General features: G+C 40.1%; 1 protein-coding gene across 1 annotated transcript in view; it reads right to left on the bottom strand.

The window, feature by feature from the left end:
- Nucleotides 1-2,135: 2,135 nt before the first annotated feature.
- SLC6A11 (solute carrier family 6 member 11) overlaps nt 2,136-27,009 on the bottom strand; it is a 106,167-nt gene continuing 81,293 nt past the window's right edge. Inside the window, exons 8-15 of the mRNA XM_037386047.1 lie at nt 22,422-22,525; nt 15,718-15,842; nt 13,476-13,588; nt 11,963-12,100; nt 6,815-6,917; nt 5,815-5,915; nt 4,300-4,470; nt 2,136-2,439 (exon numbers count right to left, since the gene is read on the bottom strand). Of these exons, the coding sequence (XP_037241944.1) occupies nt 2,287-2,439; nt 4,300-4,470; nt 5,815-5,915; nt 6,815-6,917; nt 11,963-12,100; nt 13,476-13,588; nt 15,718-15,842; nt 22,422-22,525 (1,008 nt within the window). The 3' untranslated portion in view covers nt 2,136-2,286. The remainder of the gene's footprint in view (nt 2,440-4,299; nt 4,471-5,814; nt 5,916-6,814; nt 6,918-11,962; nt 12,101-13,475; nt 13,589-15,717; nt 15,843-22,421; nt 22,526-27,009) is intronic.

Genomic DNA, 27,009 nt, shown 5'->3' with positions numbered 1-27,009 from the left:
GAGCATTTCTCTTCCAGAAGTATCATTTTCCAAGGGGACTGTGATTTTCATTGGTAACCTCCAGTTCTGGATGCCAAGCTGAAGACTCCCTCTGAGGGAGGCCAGCATTTACAAGATGAAAGTTCTGTACCTTCGTAAAGACAGGCTCCTTCGAAATATCCTTTCCTAAGCACCTAATGATGGAGACAGGTAAAGGCCAGCAGGACTTAAAATATTTTGAAGTAAAACTGTGGTAGAGCTCTCTCTTAGCCTTCCACCTTACCATACAAAAATTAGAAAAACATAAAAAGACAAGAAAAAATAGAAAAAGATAAAAAATATTAAATAGATCGATTAAATGATGTGACTTGAGACACAAGTGATTCTATGAAAATGCTTTTTAAGAGGTAACGATAAAATCTCAAAGAAAGTTGACTACCTGTCCAGTTCCACGTAATATTAAGATATACTTAGTGACTTCTAGTGAAATCTTTTCCTCTGTAGAAGGCCAGCAGCCACTTCTGTCTCTTTAACAACTCCAGCTGCTGGTATCTGAGCTTTGGTGATTTTGAATTGCAGAGAAGACAGCAGATTTTATGACATTTCTTCTGAGCTGCCTTGGGCTGTCTCTCTCCATCAAATACTGTGCAATGTAGTACAGTATCGCTCCACAGGTTTCTCATACAACCATTACATAAATAAAAAAGAAAAAAAAAAAAAAAAAAAGTGTTCCAGAACAAATAGTAGTGTTTGGAATATTGGCAGGGGTAAAAAAAAAAAACCAAAAACAAAAAACAAACAACCCAAGAGACGGCCTAGAGATTTTGATACTGGGACCACCATTTTCATACCTCATAGTAACAACTATCCATCAGTTGAGTTTACGTACAAAATCTGTTTTAAAATGGAGGGAGTCAGTTCATACAACTGATGGAATAAAAAGATCTGATATCACAAACCCAGTACTGCTCCCTTTGTGAAACAGAGAAGTCACAACATCCCTGTCTTAATTCCTTCACCGAAATACATAAATTACCTCCGGGAACTCTTGTAGAGATTAAGGACCAAATACTCCAGCCTTCCCCCAAATGAGCTCCTGTTCTGCCCTCAGTGCAAACCTCAATACCATTCAGGGCAGAAGAATCAGTGCCTAATCTGAGAGTACTGACAAGTACCCCAAAGATGGGAAAAGATATATAGTGCTACACTTTGTCAGTACAGGATCCTTGATCTCTTTTGAGGGGAACGAAGAGCTGTACAGACAGACAGAGCAGCAAACAGATCAAGAGACAGAGGGGCCAAGGTACGCAGAGCTCTAAACCTGCTCTTTCTTTCCTCAGAACATCTCCACATACATAAGTGACTTTGATCTCATGTTGTACAAGCACAGATGAACGCATTTCACTTTGGGGGATGGGAAGAGTCAACCAAAATGAAGTACCGGCCACCCAGACACTTAAGAAAAAGTTGCAGGGGTCTCCTGAAGCAGTACACATCATCTTAGAGACCATTAACGTACAAAAGCAGCGAAATTCATAGCTCGTAAGAAATATTCTCTACCCAATCTCCAGAAAAATGGTGACGTAGCAGGGGGCCCCTCCCAGCACGTTTCTGGCCCCGGTGGAGCGGAGCGGGGTGGAGGGGTGGGGTAAGCGCGGCTGAGGTGGCGCTGGCGGCTGGTTCCACCGACCCCCCCCGGGAGAGAAGCTTTGCCCCGTGCAGGCCTGGGCAGGGGGTGGCACACGGCCTGGTGCGAAACCCACTGGCCCCGGCCGGAAAGGAGTCCCCGGTCTCGGCGGGCTTTGGATACAGCCCACGTTTAGGCAGTAATAGGTGGCAGCAGTTACAAGTCATCCCCCCACCATCTCACAGTCCCTTCCAATATGAACAAAAAAACATCCTGGTCCCCTTTATATACATACATTAAAAGCTGAAATGGTCTGAAACGCTTACAGATTAGAATGCATATATCTATACAACATTACACCTGCCAGAAATCACAGTAGAAAAGTTTTACAGCACATTATACAGGTCCCTCTAACTTCTAAAAAAAACCATTTACTGAAATCACCATATTACAAGAAATCATTACTAACATACTATATAATACTATTTCTTTTTCTTTTACATAATCATTACTTATATAGTAATTTTAGAAAATCACTTTTAAACAAGTATACAATATTCACTTTAAAATTAACTGGTTAATAATTTTTTGTGCAAAACAAGCGAGCCTCTATAATTAAGTGAATTTATTTATTTATTTATTTATTTATAAAAAAAAAAAAGAAAAAAAAGATAGTTCATTCAGAAATGTGTCTCCTTTTCTGTAATGGTTGAAATGTTGCCGTCTCCTTTCAGTTTGGCATCGCAGTCATTTATTGCTGCAATGTAGGCTCCTCCTCCAAGTTTCCCTCTCATTTTCAGATCTGAGCTAGGTGTAATCAACTTCCTGAATTTCTAGAAAATTTGAGAAAAAGGAAATCATTATCTTTTTATTTGCCACAGACACACATTTCTTAAACAGATTGGCTATAAACCCCTTTTCTCTTGCATGTCTGTTTCTCATGGTCCTGTTACAGGTACACCCGTAAAACCGCATGCCATGCCACACAATTCTTTACAACTGCGCCAGACCAGATGCTAGACAATGAAGATGAAGACAAAGTGAATTTTCACGCTGCTTTTGAGTAGCATCCCTTTCCATAAAGACACTCAGCACAACACTTCGGGTAAGTTATATGGGTATATATGTTATAGCCTGTTATATGGGTATATTTTGTTTCTCATGGTATAGTCAAAGGATTACAGACATTGGGGGGGGGGGGGGGGGGGCGGGAAATTAAACCAGAGACTGCCAAAGTGTATTAAGCTACAATAAAGAACAAAAGAAAAATATATCTGTTCCTCTGAGGACTTCCTCTTTTCTAGCAACAACATCAGCAGTGACTTTGCTGCTTACAGCTTGGGGAGCAGAGGTATTGGTGAAAGTTGGCTTCCTGAGAAGCTGCCAAATGTATAATTAAAAAACCCCTCTTGTCATTCATGTATGGAGAAGATAATGACCTGTCCACAGTGCTTCAGACTATAAACAAAGGCTGTTTACCTGCAGAGACAGGGTAAGGTTGATGCATTAAAGAAATATTTATTGTTAAGATTTATGTAAAACTTCCTTTCTTTGACATGCTAAGAAAACTATATTATGGGTAATTCGGTTTTTGTTTATATACCCACAGCAAAGATTTCCTAGGTAGTCTCCAGGCCATATTTAATCAGCTTAATGGAGTTATTTCAATATGGACTGCCATCAGCCAGCACAACAAATGGCATGTCACCTTCTGCATTCCAGACAGCAGTACCTACTGCACCGAGATACCCTCAGGCACACGCAGATGTCACACCCTTCGTGGAAGTGTGGGTATGCACTGTGAGACAGGTCCTTCAAAAGTGCTGGGTAAACCAACGAGCCTCAGGCACCCTGGACACAGAAGTTCCTACTGTCTTGTTCTTCACGCTGGCCTTATCCCAGAGAATACCAGAAAGCGTGAGAAAGCATGAAAGGGACCGAGTGAAGTCCCTTCCATGCATGTACTGAGACAGGAGGAGGCAATACTGGGATACCCACTTTTACTGACTACTATCTAAGGAACTCCAGATGACAGAACTAGGCTTTTCTGTAAGATGAGAAATCCTAAACAGCTGAATAAGGTTTATATCGCTGTTTCTTTCATCTTCACTGTCTTTCTTTGGAGAAACGGTCATATATTTAATAATCTTAACCTCAGCCTAGACGTGAGCTCACATGATACCACATGTTAGTAAGTGGCACTGGATGTTTCTTTTTGCCTGTCTGTCTCAGAGAACTGTTATCAGGAAAACTGTCCAGAAGACCTGTGTGAGTGTTTGCTACCCAGCTGCTGGAGGAACAGCACGGCACATGGACATCAGTTACCATAGCCATGGAAAGAAGGTAGCCGACCTGCATGGATGGCTGGTTTCTTGAGGGATTTAGCCGATGTTACGGACATTTTAAGCTACAACTTGAGTAGGAACAGAGCATCTTAAAGTTATAGTATCAGTTAGTTTAACACAGGCTAAAGTCAGTGAAGGAAAACAAAAAAAAATCAGAAGAAAACAGAGAAGAAAATACAGAAAATCCCTTTTTCCACCAGTGACTGAGAGGCCTAACCCGAGCTGCCACTGGAACAGGTATGTGGCATTGCTTTTTTGATTAAATTGTGCTTAGTCTCATGCAGGTGAGGATTCACACTCCCTTCCCATTTCTTTTTTCAGTACCATTAACCTGAAAATCTGTCTTACCTCTATGAAAGTACCTTCTGACTTCCACAGCTTAATGCACATCCACAAAGGGATACAGATCATGGAAGAGAGCGCCATCATCCATCCTATGCCATAGCCCCAGTCAGGGTATATATATACATTGTTGTATTTCAAAGGCTTGTATTTCACCAGGAAAAAGATGAAGATTCCCTGAAATAAGCAGAGAAACATACTAGCAGTATTTGAAAAAACACTGCCTATGTAACAAGAAAATGATTGACTGTTTAGGCAAGGACAGTTTCGCTAAAGACGGAAATCGGAGGTAAGCTTTTCAGTCAGAGAAAAAAAACAACCAGCAATATCTTCTTTCATGTACTGCTTAAATAACATGTCTCAGTAGCTTCCACAGAAATGAACAACCTTTCAAGTTTAAATCCTATTTACCTCTCGATGACAATAAAACCTGCACTTTGATGGCAAACAGTACCTGGGCAGGAAAGATTAAGTTTTGCTGCTGTGAACCTGCTGTGATTAAGTAACACAAGCTGCGTTCTCTCCAACCTGTCATGATGAAAAAGGAAAGCCAAAATTTTCAAAGTTGCCTTAATACACTGTCTATATCTGCAGTTCTGCAGGCCAACTCTTTCATCCTCACAAAACCTCAAATATATCTGTCTAAATTTGACAGGTTTCAAGCAGTTTGGACCATTTCAGTTTATGAAATAGAGAAAAGCTACTATGTACTTTTCTCTAAAGTGGTGAAAAAGAGTGTACAAGAGCAAGTGATATTAAGTTCATTTCAGCATTGGTGAAAATGAGTCAGAAAGTTTCCCAAGTTTGCAAATGAACTGGAAGAGTTCAAGGGAACCTGGATCTCCAGGTGCGCCAGCATCTGTGGGTTTGCAGTTGCTGTCATTTATGTATTGGGCAACCGGAAGGTTTTAGTCTGTAACCCTCAAGCACTTGTGCATCAAATTTATGGCCAATCTGGTCATGCTCCTGTTGTAATTTTATCCCTGTTATGTAGCCACAGCAGTTTGCCAGAGTTTGCACCAGTACTGCTAGCTTCTGGTAAGGCAAATTCCTTCCCCTTCTTCATATGAGATGTTCTTTTGGCCTCTTCTGCTCTTGCTAGAAGAAAAAATGTCCTGTCTTCTTTGAAAAATGTCTACTTACCCAAAGACGGAAGGAAGTAGGAGGCTGGAGCAGCAAGGAAACCAGCACAAGTCTGGAGGAGCCTGAGTTACACTGGGTAGACACAAGGTATACTAGCAACGCAGTGAAAAAAAAAAAAGCCTCCATTGTACTGGCAATTGTTCATTTAGGGCCCTGAGTTAATTTTTTTTTCCAGTTAGAAGGTTTCTCACAGTTCACAGAACATTTAATGATTTTTACAGATCCTACAGAGTGGGTTTTTTGATTAAAACACATGCTACAAATCAACAGGCATTTTTTTCAACAATTGTGAACTACTAGCAGCAGCAAAATTCTAATAATATGCACAGAAAACCCTCTTTATGTCTAAAACAAGTTATTTGGATATTCTATACTTACTGCACAAATACCTGGAGTTAAGACCATCCAGCACCATTTAATCAATGACAGTGGTTTGTACCCAATCATATCTTCAATGTTTTCGTAAAAGCGATTGCTGCCTGCCCCAAAAAAAAAACAAAACAAAACAACAAAAAAAAACAAAAACCAAAGGAAAAGATGTAGGATGTACATGTAAGAGGCTGTATGGGTTAGTATCTAAAAGTCAGGAAAAAAACATAGGTTCTGACAGAGTTGCAGGCTGAAGCTGCCATTGCCCTGACACAGACATCTGTCATATGCTCCGCACTTGTGGCAGAGATTGCTGCTCTCATCTGTGTCTGAGCAATGTGCACAGAGAAGGGGTGGGTGGGCTGTCAGACAGAGATGGCTTCTGGTCAGCCAGTCTGGGCAAGCCCAGTTAAAGAGTACATATATATCTAGATATATGCATGCTGGTTTGGGTAGATAGCTGGGGACATGTGTGAACTGAAGTTCATGTGTTGTTTTACAAAGTAAAATTGTCAGTCACTTGTGTGCAAAAAAAACGCTGGAGGATGTCACCGTGAGCACACCCCGCACTGGGACGGTTTTCTCTTGACTTTGCTGACTGACAAAAATGGCAGAGCTAGGGACACTGCTGTGTCCCTTCTGGGTTAAGAAGGCATGAACGCCAGCTTCCCTGGATTTATCCGTGAGCGTTGAAAGTGGAAGGGAACACGCCCTGCACAGATGCTTTGTAAGAGAAGGAAGACTTAGTGCCAGCCTGCCTCCCTAAGGCAGATAAGGCTTTCCTTGGGGAGGGGGGGTGGAGGTCCATCCCAACAAGGACCAAGGGGGGAAAAAATCTTTTCCACTATCTTTGTTATTTAGAGTGGAAAAAAAGACATTTCTGACTTACGGTAGGGCAGGGGGATGTGGAGGGCGCTGCTCCATAAGGGTACAAGGCTTTCACATTGCTTTTATGCAAATAGAAAACTTTCATAAAAACTGAAAACTGCAGCAATTTTCAGAAACTCACCATAAACCCAGCCTATGCAGACACATTCAAATATAGCAACAAAAAGAAGACACATGCCACTAGCTGCATAAGAGTCAAATAACTGAAAGACGTACATCCCACCCTGAAAGACAAAAACAGAAAGAGGAAAAAAAATACTGTGTTGGCACCAGTAGGACTATTTCGTAGCAAATCTGGCTTTAATTACACAGTCAGTCTCTTGGTTCCCTGGCAATCTTCCTACTAAAGTTCATTTCTTCTTGAACAAAGAATATTAATTTCTCAGTGATTTCTTATTGTGAAAGATTTTTGTCTTCCATAGCACTTAAGATTATTCCCTATGCCAGCTGAATACGGTGCATTTGCTTTTAGGTAGCAAATCCTGGAGTGGAGAGAACTGCAACTGTTTTGTTTCCAAAACGCTCTCCCAACTCCATGCTTTTTTTCAACTTCATTTGTTATCACATCAGGCTGTGGACGTCTACAGGTGCTTTTGGTCTCCAGATCACTGTGCATGAAAATTTTTAATTCTGTCTGTGCTATTAATATGTAAAAGAATTAGTTAAAATGTGAAGAAAGAAGGGAAAATGTAGCTACTAGAATCACCCTTCAATGACATGGGGACTGTAAAATGAGTAAAGTGACCTGTAAAGTTTAAACATAAGCTCACAGCCTTTAAGCCACATTACTGAAATGAGTAATTATTATCTGACACACCAAAAATTAAAATAAATAAATAAATAAGTAAATAAATCACCCTGACTCCAAGCAAGCTTTTTAAAAGTGTTTTCCTAACAAATTAAAAATTGTTCTCCAAATGGCTTTAACATAGCAACTTCTGCACTTCTGGAAAGGAGAGCAGCCGAAACTTAGCAGTGTCTTAAGCTGGCGCAGCATCTGTACGCAATGCACACAATGCTATCAGTGTGCTGTAATTCTCTGCATTCAGCGGTGCCACAACACCAACCAGTATGAAAACAGTAAATGTGTTTAAGATGCCCTCACTTACTGTTTGACTATGACTCAACTATATCAAATGTCACATATATTAAAGACATTAATTTTTTTCTTCTTTTCCTGTATTTTTTCTCTTGCTTACAGTAGTCAGAGCTGTTCGGAGAACTGGCTGGCTTTCTAGAGCCTTTGCCTTCAGGCAAGATGAGAAGAAAACCTATGAAGTCCATTAAATAACATTATGGGTAACCTGACTAATAAAATTATATGAATAATATTACAACACTTTCTATGCAAGACACTTCATCTTTTATGACATATGCATTCAATATTGAAATAATAATGAGGAGGAAATTCACAAAAGATCATTTCAGTAGAAAGGAATCCTAAGACTTCCCTCTTTGCAGAAAGCTATGTGAAGGAAATAAGGGTTTGAGATCATCTCTTCAGTTGAAATGTAATGCTATTTGGGTAGTACATATGATCCATTACATCTCAGACAATTTCTGCAAATGGAAGAGAACCCTAAAAACATAAAGAAAACTAAATCAAAAACAATACCTAGGATTTCCCCCTTTTTTCTCTGCATTAACTGACTGGAGGTAAGTTAAGATAGACTCTGTGAACTTGAAATCCTGACCACATTTCACAGAACAGAAGAATGTTCTAAGGTTATTGTATATAAAACTGCATTGATGTTTAAGAATTTTGGGCAAAATCAATTATTTTACCATATATATGAAAGAGAAAGTTTTCCTATAAGGTAAAATATCTTTTATGAATAATCCAAAGCCTGAATAAAATCCAGGAATGTGTATTTAGGAATGCAAGAGAGGGTAGGATAGCGTTAGGATATCTATTTACCCTCGGACGTCTCACTCAGGCATAATGCTTTGCTGCCTTGCTGAACGACCGTGGAGTGGAGGTTCTCCACCCCTATGCCATTTCTGCATTGGATGACAGCCACTTAGATTGCCTAATTGGTATAATTAAGTCACATCTCTCAGTAATAACTTATGTCTCTCTAGCGATACTGAGAAAAAAGTGTTTCTCTGTCCTTTAAGGTTTCTGTTCAGCAAAAAGTTATAGTAAAAGCACTGTGGAATGTCAGCCCTCCCGGACTGGAATGAATAAGTTGAAGGAATTTTTTTTTAATTAAATGAGATTTTTTTCCTTGTAATGCAGATTCTTTTTTGATTATTAACTACACTGCTTTTAGTCAGCTCTGCCAGCTGACTGCTTTCCAAAATCTCACAAGTGAACATCTTTATTGCAAAGAGCTCATGGTGAGGTTCAGCAAATACCTGAGCAACCTGGAAACTAAGCAACTAAGAAAATACAATGTAAGGAAAACAAGTCCGCAAAACTCCTGCAAGAATATTCCTGTCATTTTGGAAAACTTCCTTCCCCTTCACTCTTCATGCTTATATTTCTTTTAGCCTGTACGTCTTGACGTATCTCCCACTGCTCTGCTCAACACTTGCACTGTGGGAGGAATTATTCCAAAACTTCCCCATTTTACATAGCAAAGACAATTTATCTTACTGAGAGTACCAACGTTTACAAGCAAATTGATCCCTATAGGTTGCTCTGCTCCAATGCTCTACTTATAGGGACACACATCTGGAAGGAACTCCTAATCAGCCAGTGTAAACGCCTCTGTTCTCACAGGGAACTGTGTCACATAAGAGCTTTCATAAAGTAACTGACAACCTGAATTCCAGTTTAGAGTCAGAACTGTTGTTCTTGGAAAACCTCCCAGAACCTCACTGTACTGATGGACAGATAGGTTTCTTAAATTTTCAGCCTAACTATTCATGGCCAGCTTATACACCCTGGATTGGCGATGAGGGAGAAGGAGCCATTCTTTTTGCAGAAATAGTTTATGATTATACTCACTGATATATCTATGATGCACTTACAAAAAGCAATCATACACTCTTGCTAATGTTATCATTTTGCTACTTTCTGGTGTCATTGGCTCTATACTCAAAGGATCACCCTCACTGCTCTTCCTTTGCACGCTCTTCCCGCCTGGATACAAGTACCCAAAGTCATACGAAATATTACAGTGGGACTACTACCTTGTCCTGTCACGGGACAACCTCTCAATTGGAAACACCTTCCTGAAACATCTAAGAAACATAGATTTATGTCTACAGCATATTTGTAGTGCTTAGTTTCACATCCAGATACTTCTGTTCCCTAATGTTTACTACTATAAGGATGACTTTATACTTTGTGCTGCTACAGTCTACCCTATCTTTAATACTCTGGTCATCAAGTCCTTTCTCACCATCATGCCTTCTTCTGTGACCCAGGAACATCAGAGTTAATAAAGCCTGATTTGGACTTAAATCTTACATATAACTGTGAGCCCTTATTCTTCATACAGTCATTAGGCTACAGCTTTTTAGTGAATTCTCTGGTTTTTAATAAAGACTGAACTTACGCATTGTTCTTCTGAACAGTAAGGACACCTCTACACCTTGTCTATCTGGCTGCCAACTTCCGTGAATGATGAACCTTCATGAAAAAGTATTTATCTTTGAAACTTCTGTTAAATTGACTGAAATCTGCCAATAGGTTCAAAATTGCAAAATGAAGGAGGACTACATCGCCAGAAAGCTAGCTGTGTGTAGCCAATGACTATATGTGACTTGTTTTCACAGCAAGTCAACTACTTGATACTAGATAAAACTGCTACCAAGTGCTGTGTATCTTCAGTGAGAATCTCATTTCAGCTACTGTCTCTTAACACCAATAGTCGTCATCTCCTCTTTGCCCAGTTACTTGCTCCAGTCCTTTTCTTTTGAATAAAGTCAATAATTTTTCTTGTGGAGAATTTTCAGTTCCTTCACTGCAATATATAAAACTTCTGCTCAACTGCATTTGCTTCATAAAGTGTCATATCTATTATCAGAAGAAGAGATCTGATTAGTCTGGCATAAACTAAAATAAACATTAAAACTTTCATGTTGTCCTAGTCTCCACCTTGCTCCCCACCTTTACTTATTCTTTGCTTGAAAGGGTATATAAAGCTAATATATTCTCATCAGTTTATTTATTCTATTTGTTGTAAAAACTTGCATACTGAGGACAACAGATCGATATGCTTACAATTGCGTAACACCTTTTTTGGGTGAAATTTGCTTATTTTCAGTAACAGTCATTTGCAAAGCACATAGTCTAAAGGACTGTGGCTCTCTGTAGGGGGAATTTAAGCGACCCCAGGGGAGCTCCTGAAGCCCTGGGAGGCTGCCTCACTGGGACACCCAGCCTGAGATTGCTACACGGCAGAGACATGTCGTGGCCCTTCATGGTTAATACAGCCAGGCTTCCCTGGAAAAACATTCCTCAGATGTGTAATTCTACAGCTCCTCAGACATGAAACTTTCCTTTCTCGCTCCCTGATATGGGGAGGCTCTAATGGCCCAGCAAGCAGAAAAATATGGGCAGAGAAAATTATGGGTTCTGCCCCTCTTCTTTCTGAGGGGTAAAGTGAAGGGGAGGAAGACTGTTGATGTAACTTATTCTGTAAAGCACTAAACTCCTGCCAAGTACCAAAGGAACCCAGAGACCCTCCCCAACCTGGTACCAAACGCAGTAGTGGCAGACACGTTGTGTCATGAACTGATGGGATGGACTGACACCCTCAGGATTTTTTGCTTTAGAACATCCCAAAGCAAACACCCTGGTTTGGGGGGGGGGGGGGGGGGGGGGAAGTATCTTTTTTATTTCACACACACACACACACACACACTCTCTTACTGAAGCAATTTCTGCTCAGAGATTGGCTGTATTGATTGACTTGGTCTATTGATAGAAAAATGAAAGATGTTTTAGTTATCTATTTTCACTTCATCTTTTTTATGGATCTAATAATACAAAATGTAGTTGTTTTCAGGGTGGTCTGCCCAGAGTAAGCAACCAGAAACTGTGACCAGTATATCTGGTTGGCTGGTGCTAAGCAGATGGAATTTCCTTGGCAACATAACTTTTATTAAAATATTACCTAAGCTCAACTGAAAAATATTAGGATACATTTCCATTTCAAAAGTTACAGAGTAGTTGAAAAGTCTCTCAAGTATTTTGTAGTCATATTCATGACAGTGAAATTTGTCTATGACAAATGTTCTCATGTTTTATCTGTTACGATTATAAACAGGAACTCATTTCCTTTTCTCTGCAGTAGCACAACAAAGCACATCTTACCTCCGTTAACATTATTAGGCCAATGAAGTATGACACAATGGATAGGCCAAGAATCAACAGTTCTCTTCTGTAGCCCCTTCGGAATATCTTTGGGTACATATCTACAACAGCCGTCACGAGGCTTTCAACACACACGAACTAGAACAAATGATAGGAAAGGACAAATGAAATATGTGTCTCATCTGCTGTTGGGATTTGGATTTGCTACCAAACACTTCAAATATCCTTCTATGTTCTCATCACAGAGACTGAATGATCCCTGAGGACACTTTATAAGCAGAAGCTCAAGCTGAGAGGAACATTATTTCAGAATTACAAAGTATGGATTTCCATTCAACTACTAAATTCAAATAGTTGAATCCACTAATATTATCTCAGAAGGTATTTGCCCTGTAGCAGATGGATTACATAAATACTAAAACTTTCAAACGTGGTTTGAATGGGACTTAAATGATGTCCAAACTGTTCATAGGATTGCAGCAGATCTTCACCCTAAGCATCCTGCACCTTGTCACTCAAAGGAGTGATACGCAGTGCCATGTACCTTCAAGCGCTGCTAAATGAACTGCAGGGTTTTTTGAGAAGTTCTTCCCATTTTACAGAAGAGGGAAGTTCCATAGAGCTATTAAGTGCCCAAGCCAACCAAGTACATCTCATGAAGGATGGAAGGAACATTCTTACTAACTTTAAAAATCAGCAGAAAGCAAGAGCCCTGAGCTTCTGAGTCAGGGCTCTGAAGCAAAGTTTCTAAAATAGGCACCAAATTTAATGCCCCGAAGTAGACAATATAAAGCCTGCTTCCTTGGAACATGTCAAGAGTGAAATTCAGAAATTGTTCATTTTTAAAGACCTTAAAAAAAGTCAGATCAGGAAAAAGAGCAGTTATGAAAACATTAAGTTTAATGATTGGAAATGTCACGCAATATAAGCACTGAAGAGCTTTATTCGCAGTATATAAACAAAAACTTTCTGAAACAAATCATGCTGAGAGCTGAACTGCATGCTAAAAATGCTAGCTGCTTTACATTTTTCATCAAACGGCTTTCACAATTTTTATGGTCACATAGAAAGGACAACTTCTGTACTGTCACTTTGCTGCAGAACATGACTACACATCTCTTGCTATGTTATCTTGAAGTATAAATACACTGTAGGAACTTACGTTATCACTATCAGATATTCAGTTTCAAAATTCATTGCAAAGTGCTTTGAAAATTGGAAAAGAAGACAGACTGGTATTTCACTGAACCGTGAATTTTAATCACCCATATTTAAGTTCAAACTGATTTCCATGTTAATAGTGAAAGCTGTAGTCAGGCTGAATCAGCGTTCTCAGTAAATCATAGCAGAATCTCTAACACCATGTAAATAAGATTTAAAATAAGGAACCTGAATCAATGGTTTTAAGCAAGAAATTAAGTTAGAGTTCATTCTTTCCTCAGATTACATGCTGTTTATATCAAGGATGCTGATATACAGATTCTAGGGAATCCACAAAATACTTGTTTCATACCTGGCTATCTAATCCAAGGAATATGAGCATCATGAAGAACAGAGTTGCCCACAGAGGAGAAAGAGGCATCATGGTAACAGCTTTAGGGTAAGCAATGAATGCAAGTCCTGGTCCTGAAAAGGAAGAAATGAAACGAAATAGTTTGTACGTGTGTACTGAGTCTGGCTGAGATGGAGTTAACTTTCTTCATGAAGCCTGTACAGTGCTATGTTTTGGATTTCTGGGTAGAAGAACATTGCCAACACCAACATTGCGGCTACTGCTGAGCAGTGCTTGCACAGTATCACTTATTAAACTGTTTTTATCTGGACCCACCAGTTTTTTCCCTTTTTCTCTTTCTGTTCCCTTCCCCATCCCACTGGGTGGGCGAGTGAGTGAACAGCAGTGCGGATGCTTAGCTGCTGGCGAGGGACAAACCACCACAACTTCGTTCTTCTTTTATGGCAGACCAGAGGAGCTAAATACAAGGTTGGCAACCTTGACAAACCCTACACCTCTAATAGTCTAAATATTTGGTGATGAGGCTAATTAGTAACAAAGACTTCCTTGGCACATCAACTCTTCCTATATCCTGTCCAAATGTTTGAAGGTTGAAACTTCTGTTAAGACATCACCGCACTTTATGTTCTCCTTCTTCTTTGTGTGGATATATGACAAGATAACAAATAAATAACATGCAGTCTTGTGATTGCCTTACATAACTTCTTAACATATTCTGGAATCTTTTTTTTTCCCCAAGATGGTATGTATCTGACAATTTGTGCAAGAATGCAGTCAGTGGTAGGAGCTGCATCTTGGAAACCATACACGGTGCGAGCTAAATGTCTACTGGTTTGTTCAAAATCTGCTCTGCGTTTTTGAGTCCTGCTGCTGGTACATAACATTAATTCATTGGCTGCGTATTTACAGAAATCTTTACATTAGAACATTTTTGCAATAGCACTGGTAACTTCTCCAATCTGCTAAAATACCATCTCACCTAGCTCATATTTTCTTGTTCTTATTTACCGGTGCCCATTTTTCAGCTGCTGCAGACTCTCATGCTTAACAGTTTTTATTGAAGTTAGCCAGCTTTTAAAGCAGGGGTACAAAGGCAGTATCATAAGGCTGACAAGAGTACCTCTGTGCTCCTGCTGCAACAACTTCAGTGAAGACCTGTGAACATGCTATTGTTTTTTATTTAACGTGGTATTTACAAGCTCCTATAATTTCCAGAGTTGCTATAGTCTTTTAACCTTTTCCTACATAGTTTCTATAATAGTATTGGTGCCAGTTGTCTTGAGGGCTTTAAGAAAAGAGAAATATTTTCCGTGACAGCATTGGTGAAGCTCTACTTGCTCTGCAGTTTTCCTGCTAACCTTGACTAACTTCACGGGATTCATTTCTCCTCAACTGTTCAGCATTATACTGCTTTTCTTTCTGGGCAGCACTCCTGTTCTTTTTGTTCTGTTGAGTTTTAAGTGATGCTTAAAGATGTTACATCCACAAAGTTGTTAAAGAGCAATTAACTTTCATTGGATGCCTAACTCCAAGGGACGGTAATGAACATTAGATGGTTAATTTCTTGTAGAGCTGGGCCTTCGTGTCTTTCTCGACTCAAAACAAGAACTTTTATACTTAATCAACCAGAGTGAATGTGTCTCAGTGTATGTCCCTGGGAGAAAAACTTGCTGACATTAGGAGATGGCATTAGCCATCTGACTGTTGGAGATCTGTATCTGGATACTATACATTAAGCAAGACTTCAGAGGACTTCCAAACATTTCTCCTAAACAGTCGGTTTCTCAACTCTTTAATAGATATATCTTTTTTTTTATTTTTTTCCTTCTTTTTTTTTTCAGAAGGAGCAAGTATTTCTGTGGATTGTCTTATTTAAAGAAAACAGTGCTCCTTTCATGAGGATATATAATACTCAAGGGGCATAACTGAGCAACATACCTCTTCTAAACAGTCTTCTGGATGCTCAGCTGGAGTAAGTTTGTGTTACAATAGCTCCTTAACTTGATGAATTTGGTGCTATGCACTTAATATTCTTCACACATGAACGTATGACCATCAAAATAGCTGAGACTCTGCCTCTAGCAGTTATTCTGATGAGTCAGGTAACAGGTTTTTAAGAGGAGTTTTGTAAAACTATTTGCAAAACTGTCAACTTATCCATAAGACATGGCACAGACTAGGTATTCTGACAGCAACTTCTGGGCATTTTTTTTAAACTCAGAAAACTGCTTTTGGAACTTACCTGACTCTGCAACTTCTGCAATGGGCACGCCTTGTTCATAAGCCATAAATCCAAGAACTGAAAAGATAGCAAAACCAGCAACAAAGCTTGTGCCACTGTTCAAGCAGCAGAGCATGATGCAGTCTCTGAAAATATAAATAAAAAAAAGTGTAGTTGATCTCCAGAGCCTGGGTTTCTTTCATCTGCTGAGCCATAGGACTCATAGCAGAACCCCAAGCTGCAGGAATGGACATTAAGTTGCTCATTAAGAGTAAGCTCCCAACTGATATTATGCCTGAGAGGAAATCAGTCAGGCGTAAGCATTTGCAGGAAGGTGCCATCATAATACCCTCGCTTGTGTTTTAACTGATTCAATTACCAACCTGTTGCTACTCACTTGCTGTTTTCCAATAGAATCTTTAAAAAACATGAAAAAATACCATAAGAATGGTGTTAAAAAACATTTTTTCTACAGTAGTTGTAATAATGTATTCCAGAGGATATGAACTTATTTACAAACTATATAAAAATAGTAGTACTTTGTTTCCTGGAAAGAAGTCCTATGTTCGGATCTTAGTTAATTCTATTCCAATTACAGTATATTGGCAATATATATCCATATAAAACTCCAGTTTGGTTCATAAACTTTTTTTAAGAAGCTATAGTAATGAAAAGCACCATACATAATCTAAGTAGTGTGTACATGCCTAAAAATGTGCCTAACAAGTAGGCAAAGACAGTGCAGGGACAGTGATCTCTCAGACCTATCTATCTTACACATCAAACAATGACAATTACAAGGCTGAGCTGAGGAAATGTTTCTTTCCCCAGACTGGAAATGTCACAATACTAAATTACTTTAAAAAAAAAAAAAAAAAGGGAAAATACTCTTGCAGAAAGGTGCAACCTTTCCCCAGAGCTCAGTAGAAATATCATTGTTCACCCCGCTTTCAGGCAGCACTTCAGGCTTGACAGATGGTGAGGTAGGAATGATCTATCATGACAGGCAGGCTTTTAAAACTGTTTGCTGTGAGAGATACTTGCGTACTTGAGAAAATAATAAGCTAATGTAGATGCCTGCAAGTAAATCAGGGTTCTAAACCACTGAAACACCAGGCAAGCCTGTAGTTCTGCCAGGGCTGTACCTTAGTCTCGTTTACTCCCATCCTACTACAGCTCCGAAGCACATTTTTGTGCAAGCTATCTACGGCAAGAACTGCCTCTGTAAAATCCAACAGGTTCTGAATCCAAATCCTCAGTAACAATTCCAATCTTTGTCACAGACGTGTAGTGACTTTTTGAGATTCAGAGACAATTCATATTTTTGAAGTCCGAGCATATATTCCACAAAACTCCTTTGGCAAGCTCTCTGTCCTGCTGCTTGTTTTGTTTGGTGTTTTTATCCGGTAACTTTATCTCGTATATTAAGTTGAAAGCGATGTGAACATTCCAGCATCTCATTCCTTCCCTAATGAGCCCTGCACTGTTGCCACCCCTGTTCAAAGCTCCCCCTGTTCCTGCCGCTGACTCGCCGCAGCGCTGGGCACATATATTCCCAACGGAGGACCCGGGTGTACGTGGCCATTCTGCAAAGGGATCAGCTGAACTATGGCCACTGGGCTACGGGAGGCTTTAGTTTGCTCATTACCTTATCTACAGTTGATTTTAACTACTGTTTTGAGAATGGCTTTATGTTTTCAGAACCATTTCATAGTAAAAAAAAAATCTGCATGGCACATCATCATCTATAATAAAGTACCAAAATCTGTCCAGAAATAGAAAAGAATGAATGCGCGCATTTGTAGATCAAGACTCGAACATGGAGAAGTCCGGTGACATTCACACTTTCATGCATGGGCTCTCTCGAACACTGTTCATTAGCAAGGGTAAATAGGACCCTTAAAATACTTTCTGAAAAATCTGAAAATGCTCATAATTCTAACCTGTTATTTATTTGCTTTTCATAAGAAATTGCTTCCTGCAGTTCTGCACAGCCATGCGAGTTATACACTTTGGCAGCTTTAAAGAAAAACAGCAATCTAAAAGAAAGCAACCAGGAGCACGGAGTTCTTTGTGCTTTGCTGAGAAATAAAAAAAGATCATCTTCTGAACCATTCTTCTCAGTGTCTTTCAGCACTAAAGTAGCTCTGGAGAGATTCTTACCCCAGCCTACCTCACCTAAGGAACTGGTGAGTTCAGTGCCGAGAAATCAAAACAAAGTGTGATGAAACCCTGTCGATAAGTGATGTCGGAAACGTGTCGGGTTTAATCCATTGTGGGCGAAAAAAAGGAGATACTACTGTGGTGGGATGGACCTGGCGGCTCACCAGTCGTATGATGCCTCCGTTTGGAACAGTCTGTTTTCTGCAGATAAGATTCATTTTAGGCAATTCTCAGGCTTCAACAGGCTTTAAATACCGTCTGAACAAAAAGGTTTTTTTTCTGGTGAATGGTGTGCTACCAGCCATTGAGAGCTGCTGCTTCCTAATCATGAGCAAAAGGCTTGAGGTGGAGATACAACGTCCCCTGTGCACCGCCAGAGCCCCTGGCAGTTTCTGCTGCTGCCTCTCCAAGGCAGGTCCTAGGGCCGGGCTGGGGGGGTTAAGCTGGACAACGCTGCACCACTAGACCAGCCCCGAGAGAAAAACCATTCCTCCCCTGGCTGGGAGGACCCACAGACCACAGCGCCACGGTACAGACACTTAAGGGCAGGCATGCACCTCTCCAAGGAACCGGGCAGAAGTGAACCCAGGGGGATTCTCACCACCTCCAGCCGGTGAGGTACCTGTTCCCAGTAACACAGCCACAGCTCCAGCATTTGCTTCCTCAGACCGTCACAGACTGAGCACTCAGTTCTCTGGGGTCCTCACAGTGTTTCCTGTCCTAATAAAAATATAACCTCCGATTTTAATTTCCGTCCTTCCTTTTTCTTTGGAGGAATTCTACTAACCCCTCAACTCCTTCTGTTTTTTTCCCTTAGACAGAAGTGTGTAACCTTCAGTTCAGTCTTTTTTCTCCTCCTCTGGGAAGGAAAACTGAAAGTGGGATCTGGGTCCATTGACTGTGAAAACCATGAATTTTAAAACACAAATGCTCAAGAACCACTGGAAGGAGAACATGAAGATTATCTAACTTTCCACCAACTTTTAATAAGCATCCTTGGTAGGAAGGAATCAGAGCCTGACTGAAGCCCAAACTGATTTCAAATGAAAGGAATACTTCAGATTTTTAGGAAAATTTCACATTCTTCCGAATTAATGTCTTGCCAGTCACTTGAATAATTCAAGACATGCATCCCTTATCCTCCCCCTGCCTGACAGGCAGGATGCTGCTGAAAATTCATTCTGCCTTCTTTAGGGAGCTGCTTTGATTAAAGAGAAGGGCCCACAGAGCCTTTTGCATCCCTCTGATTACTTCCTTGCCATTATGGATTCCCTCGAGACCAATTCCCATTCCTCTTTTCCTCTTGGACTAGAAGCTTGATAAAAGACACATCTTCATTTCTTAAAAGTCCTGTCCATTTGTTGACAGTGTGTGAAATCACTCATTTATCTTCCGTACCACAGCAGCAACATGGCAGCTAACTCCTGATTTGTACAAGTTGTAATTGTTTTATTTGGTCTGTAGAAAGTTTTTAAATGAAGATGCTGAAACCATGTATGGTTCTAGATTATTTCTTAGGAAATGGTCAGGTTTCTGCAGTGCCTGAGTGGCTGGTCCAAGTTACATGTGTTATACAACATCCATAGGATAAAGCACAATTAACTGCTTAGTGAGTTACACATTCATAATTAGTGCAGAATTAATTGGGTATTAATGGGGCTCACACATAACAGTTGTCCTGCTGAGGTGCAGCCCCGAGCACAAAGGAGTGGTGTGAAACCCAGCGGCATTTCCCCGGGTGGTCAACTGTGCAGTGCCCGGCAGGGAGCCGCACCAGTTCTGCCAAGCCACAGCACATGAAGCAGGAACAAGAACATTTCCCTCCTGTCTGCTGGGGTTGTCTGAAACTAATCCATCCCTTCAGGTCTGAATGGATTAGGAATTTGTATCTTGCTAAAAATTAGAGGAAACATCAGTACACCTTTCTTTTCTTTATATGGGGAAAACATTGCCTGCTGATGGTGCTGCCAGTACATTCATCACTTTTGATATAAACTGTTGTAAATCCAGGGAGGATCTGTATGAATGTATTACAACAAAAGATAAGTAAAGATAATAAAAATTCGTTTCCTATTAAAAGGCGTGAAGTGACTTGTTTGCAAATCATTTATAACGTTAAGGAAATAGATCAGGTTGCTAATAAGAAAAACCCATATGCAGTTTAGATTTTCCCATTTCCCACTGAAATACCTCATATCATTATTCTCCGCTGCAACTTTCCCTTTGAAAAAATATTTTAGCAAAACAGAGTGCAAAAAGAGTGGAAGTAGATGTTACAATCAGACAACGCACTGCGGGTATTGCGAGAGGCAAATTCATGGCTTGATTTTAATTTTTTGAAGTACTAATTAGAATACAAATCTAATTCTGTTTTCCACTGCACAGCTGCTTTATATGTCTTGCTCTGTTAACAGCCCTGTTTAACTCAGCCGCTTTTCTGCAGTTAACTTCTGTCCTACTCCGTTCCTCAGATTCCTTGAGAACGATACTTCGGGACATAATAAAATCTGACCTATTCAGGAAATCTGTGAAAACATTTTGTTAGAGGAACTGTGAATCTTGGATTCAGTAAAAAGTATTTTGTTGCAGCATCTTGCTCGGGAGCTCTCAAAGACGGCTGCTGATGGGTTTTACCAGCTGTGCTGCTAGGGTCAGAGGGAAAGGAAAATTACATGAGCTCTCTGATCACACATCAAATCTCCTGCTTTTTGTAATGAGTTACAAAACCACAGTAAAAAGATCACTGCGGTCCTTGAGGCAGTGACAGAATAGCTCCTAGATGGGATGCAACTGGAAAGCAATAAAATTAAATAAGAGAGAAATGGGGCAGCACCTTTGTTAAAGCATCACTTATGCTAATTAGGGCAAACTTATTACCCACTGTTCTGTAGAGGCATTCATTACCCACTGCTGGGGTATCTTTTGTCATTATTCTGAAAATTATGTCAGTCAGCACTGAAGGTTTTAGGGGACTCGCACTAATTTACAGCAAACCATTTGGAATTTCGGCTGTCACAGCCGGGCAAAAAAGTAATTTATGTTGCTGCTAAGTTACTTTGCATATTTAGATGGCAAAGTACCCTTAGCTGCTGCTGAATAGCTTTGCAGATGTTCAGGTGGTGGACACAATCATGTGTCTATGGTTTCCAGTATCCCAGTTCCCTCGCTGGAGGGCCCTACTGGTTGGTGTTTCTCTGACAGAAGAGCAAATTGTTGCCAAGATGTTCAAAGAAGACATTTCCTAAAACTGCCTCCTGAACTCCCCAAGTAAAACGGTAATTCAGAATTTAAATAGTTACACTTTGAGGGGTTTGGGGGTGGTGTCTTTGGGGTTCTTTGCTTTTGGACAGTATTGTTTCCTTTGTTGAAAAATGAAATTTTAGTTCTCTGTCTGGAGACCATAATGGAGTCAGTACAATCAAACTGTCATTTACTGTCTTGTATTAAAGGCTGTTGAATAGTAGGAAAACTAATTCAATAACTCCTGATGCCAGAAGAAAAAAGTAGTGCTCATATTCCTGCCCAAGCCAGTAAAATGGAATGAGGATCTTGTGTGAGTCATATCCTTTCGACATTGATTCAGGGAAGATTGAAACTTACTGAAGTCATTAGCAATTTTCTTACTGACTTCTATAAAGATAAGCAATGAAATGTGATCCATTTCTACTGTGCTTTAGCTAGGAGCAAGTAGACTATGGGAAAAAGCAACATTCAGAGCATAGACCGAACTCAGGTGAGTTTTAATAACAGTTTTTTGTAGGAATTCTTTTAAAGCAGATATATGTTACATAGTCAAATATTACACACATATGCAATTATACTTGTATGAAATGCTGTATATTATACATGCAGTTGTGTATACCTGTGTGTACTGAGTAGCTTGTGGCTGTGCAAGGGTCAGATATGATCAAAATGGATGAAAACACCAAATTTTGGAAAGAGTTCCTCTGAAGCAATTATAAGAAAGACGACCAGAGGGCTGGGGCAGCTCTGCTGTGCAGACAGGCTGAGGGAGTCGGGGTTGCTCAGCCTGGAGAAGGGAAGGCTCCGGGGAGACCTTGTAGCAACCTGCCAGTACCTCAGGGGGCTTGTAAGAAAGGTGGGGACAGACTTCTTACTAGGGCCTGTAGCAACAGGACAAGGGAGAATGGTTTTAAATTAAAAGAGGGCATATTTAGATGAGCTATTAGGAACAAATTCTTCACTGTGAGGGTGGTGAGGTGCTGGCACGGGCTGCCCAGAGCAGCTGTGGGTGCCCCATCCCTGGCAGGGCTCAGGGCCAGGCTGGACGGGGCTTGGGGCAACCTGGGCTGGGGGGAGGTGGCCCTGCCCAGGGCAGGGGGTGGAACTGGCTGATCTTTAAGGTCCCTTCCAGCCCAAACCAGCCTGGGGTTCTACAAATCTATGATTATAGATCTCTCTCCTACAAAAACATGTGCATGTGCTTATGATTACTCATGCGAATACCTAAAGGAAAAGGGAAGTACTTCCCAGTGAAGCTAAGCGTGTGGACACTTCCATTGGTGAAACTAAATGTAAAAATAAAGCATGGAAGGTATTACCTGTAGCAGTTATTATTATAGTTGTTGTAACTTCCCAGGGCTGTCAAGCACCCCAAGCAGATCGCGTAAGAGAAAAATATCTGTGTGCCGGCATCCACCCACACCTGCAGACAAAAGAAATGGAGTGGTTAAAAAAGGTCAGGAAGGAAATCACCTTCATGCATATATTTGCTGCAGATTTGCAGAAGCAACTGTATAGGGTATTTGGGACACCTTTTATAAGTCACAACCTTAAAAAATATACACTGTGACTTAAATTCCCCCCTCCTTCCCAGCGGTATAAACAAGGAGTAACTCAGCTGGTCTTTACAGGTTCAACCTAATCAAAGTAGAAATAGAGACAGAATTTCTCAAGAACAACCTCACCCAGTATAAATTCTTTAATGGTTTTATTAAACTACAATGTGTTAGAAATTGGAATCTAAACAGAATCATCTGCATTCATCTAATTCGCATTTGATAAGTATTTATTCAAATTTAAAAGTTTAGTGTGAAAAAATACTCTAAACACAAAATATGCCATTCATAGATAATATACAAATTAAGCTGGGGAAAGAGAAGAAACAATTTATCCATGTAAAGGTGTTTCTTGAGCAGTACATAATGGCCCCAGTTAGGCATGAGGACATGTTTTTTCTGGTCACTGTACAATTAATAAATGAAGGTTCTGTAAAGCTTAACAACTAAGTAGCTTTATACTGTCATTATGGTAACATTTGTATCCTAAAGTGAAAAAAATATTATAGTCTAAATCAGAGGGGAGGGGAAAAAAAAAAAAAAAAAAAGGAAGCATGAGCTGATACAGTGAGATTATTCTCCTCACAGCCATCTCAGAACACTAATATAAAATGCAATTTTTTTTTACTTTAAATATACTCCCAACAAAACAGTTAATTTTGTTCAGCAAGAGTCTGTATGTGTTATTACTGGAGGTAAATACATTCTTTTAACTCCTGCTTTTGCCATGAGAGCCATGTGAAGAACCCACATCTACCCAGCTAGACTATTCTTTCCAATCCAATAAATTCTGACTCCTGGTTTTCTGGGATAAATGAGCTCTGTATGTTTGGGTTTTTTAAAGCAGAGCAACCAAAGTGCTTTTCAGAGAAGTAACAAAACACTGACTACATAACCAGAAGTAATAACTCCGTAGCCATTAGCTACTCTGAGACAGGGAAGAGGTAATACAGATAATTATTCCATGACTAATAATAGCAATAGTAATAATTGTAATCAAATACTCATAAATACATGAAGGGGATGTATTTATCTTACATGCGATCAAGTGAGACCTCAGTCTCTGCAGTTGTTGAGAGTGTTTCTGTTTAGGAGTAACATTAAGATCACATTTGATTTGCATCAGTGGCTTAAATGCTTTCACTGCTGTCATACTGAATAAGACACAGCTGGTTACATCTCGAAGTTTCACCACTTGGTAAGGAAAGAACCGCACCAAGAAAGCCTTTTGACAGACAGGCTCTTTAACAAGATCAGAAGCTCCCAAAAAGCTGCAAGTAGCATAGGTCAACTGAAAATGCACGGTCTTCTTAAGCACAAACAAAAGCTAGGAAACTGGATCAGGACATGCAGAATCTGCGGTTTCCTTCCATTTCAGTTTTTGCACAACCTACTGTTGCAATGCATTGTACAGCACTTAGACAAGCAACAGCCTTTCCTGTTGGCATACGCCAGCTCCACAGAAGTCTGATTATTCCCTGTACAGCAAGTCCTAGGGGAAATCGGGGCAAAGAAGAATTGTACTCTGAAGTGAGAACCTCCAGAGCTGCTTGAGAAGTGGAACAGAAAGCATATCCCTCTGGAGGTCCCGTGTACCTAGTTAGAAAAACGGATAAAATTCAGGCCATAAGTGATATTATTTCCTTCAAAGAAGTCTCCTCTAAAGACCGTGACATCTGAGTGATTCACCACAAAAAGTCACAAATACTTTATGAGAAACATGCTCTGTAAGCAAAAGTTGAATCAGAGTGAAGAGCCCTTTGTTTTTGTTGCACTATATGACATCAACCTAGAAATTCCATCAGAACCGCTGTTAATGTTTGAACAGGAAGGAAGGAATGTTATTTACTGAATGGAATAACAGAATCAGCACAGCTTCTTTTGGATTCCATACTCAGAGAACCAGTGACATTTAATTTGTGATGACCATTAATATTTCAATTGCAGCCTTCTGAAATGGCAAAAACATCTACCACTGATCGAGGAAATGGCAAATAGGGAATTAAAGGTAGAAACCACAGGCAGATTTTGGGTAGCTGGAAAAAACATGAGAGATGGGCAAACTGTTGCATGTTTGTCACAAGTCTAGACATGTCACCATGTTAAAGCTATGCAGTTGATATTACAGACCAGTTCTTCACGTTCTTGCCCCAACAGCTAGTGACCATTGGACATTTAGCGTCAGACTGCAGTACTTGTTTGTAGCTGGAGAATTTGTTGAGGTACACAAATGGTTTATTAGTCTAAGTCACACCCAGGCTTAGTCGGTCATAAACTGTACCTCAGGGGAAGTTGTTCTCATTAAAACTTCTAGTGGGTGCTGATGGGCTTTTGTAGATACCACCCACCAACCCAGGTGTCAGCTATCTGGCTTACGGCAACAAAAGCATTATGAATTATTTCTGAGTGCTAAATTTGCAGCGTCTGGCTTAGACTAGAAGTTGTAACATTTTCCAAGTACATGGAATGAATGTAGCACAATGCTGCAGAACAATGAAATACTGAAGGATAGAGACAAAGAAAACACTGCCAGTAAGCTGCAAACCAAGGGTTCTGGAGCCAGCAGCTGGTGAAAGGCTGGGACAAAAGGAGTACGCTTTTTTTCTGAAATGAGATAGGACTTGATACGTTTCTGGCATAAGTAAAAAAAAAGGAAAGGACGTGTACCAGAAAACATCCTGTTCATGCTTTATAAACTTTGCACCTTGAAAAATCTTTTGGTTAGAAATAATTAAGTCAATTTAGTGGTATGCACTCATAAATTTGGAGATTGAAAATGCCTTATAGTTTTCTATTAGCTCCTACTTTAAAAGATGGAACTAAGTTTTTCTTCTTACTTTTTTTTTATCTCGTGTTTAAAATGTTTCCATGCCAAAACAAGATTAAACCTAAAGCACACAACCTTTGTTTATTATACCTTAAAATTTTAAAAATCCAAATATAAAAAAAAGACAGAACCTCTATACCTATTGTGCTCCCGTTTTTGCACCCATGTTGCAACCACTGCCCGGCCATGCTAGGCTCAGCACTACTTCAGAATGAGGAGAATGCAAACGCCAGCTCAGAGCACAGGAGCACCACCACTGCTCTGACTCCTGCACGGGAATAATTCCTGCTGGCTACGAAGAAGAGGCTGTTCAATGAGTCCATGAGATGAAGCTCTGTTTCCAAAGGGAGAAGATAAATCAAACATGCCTCGACTCTATGGCACTGCCTGCTTTCTCCAAGTAGAAATGAGGCACGACAGTGAGAGACTGAGAGTCTCTCTGCTTCCCATTTTCCGAGTGGGAAGGGAAACAGGCAGAGCTGTCTGTGCCCTGATCCCCGTTTTGAGGATTTCTCACACTTCTCTGATTCACACCATTAGCTCACAAGTGTGGTCTCAGCTGCGTCCTGCTGATACCTAACTTATGTTGGTACAAACACAATTCCACAAAACGGAATAAACAAGAACGTTCTTTACTAAAAACAGAAAGCACTTTTTTTTGCAAAGTCCAGCTCTCAAAAGCTAGCAATACCTAGATACTAAGTCTGCCTGGGTAATCTTAATTTGACCTTCTTGTGTTTAGGTCTAGGACACAATCTTCTTTTACATGACTATTCATCTCTCTGCCCAGGGAGATGAATTGAGCTCGTCAAACAGAGAATCCTGTTGTCTGGAGGATCCTTTGCCTCTTTTGTTGCCGTGACTGTACCGCACGTAATGAATGAAGAAGCATAAAGAAGAAGGGGGATGTGCTGTAGTGAAGACAACAGAATACTGCTCTAGAGAATTAGGTTCTTTTCATGCCTCTGCTATAAAGTTTCTATGTGACATTATGTCCATAAATCGCTCAAACCAACCCTTTCTCAAATGTTCATTAACTGGGTAATCCTCATTTAATGGGTGCCTAAAGTGAAGTACAAAATTACTGAGCATTCACAGTTGCAACTAAGGTGAATGAAAGACATGTCTGGAACAAGCGGAAAAAACCCACAGTATAAAAAGCCAGGTCTACAACTTCAGATTTTAAATCCCCAAAAGACCAATGGCCTCTCGGTTTAGCTTCACTATGTATCTCCCTATATCAGTGAGATGGGGTTATGCCATACACTGAAAACAAAATAACTGAGGTTTATGAAGCATGTGGACAGTGCAGAAATAAGTCACTTTGAAAGGCTGAGGCATTTTTTGTGATGAACAAGGTCTGAACAATATGCAGTATATTTACAGGGCCAAGCAACGCGTGAAAAGGCTAAAACAAAATGTTGCGTAACTGTCCTGAAATGAGCTTAGCTGGAGCTGTGCCTGAATAAGGCAGACGCCTTGGGGAAAACCTGTTATGTGTTGAAATTGATTATTTCCATAATG

This window comes from Falco rusticolus, chromosome 4 (genome assembly GCF_015220075.1).
Source record: "Falco rusticolus isolate bFalRus1 chromosome 4, bFalRus1.pri, whole genome shotgun sequence".
Taxonomy (NCBI): domain Eukaryota; kingdom Metazoa; phylum Chordata; class Aves; order Falconiformes; family Falconidae; genus Falco; species Falco rusticolus.
This window is presented reverse-complemented; position numbering and strand designations above follow the sequence as displayed.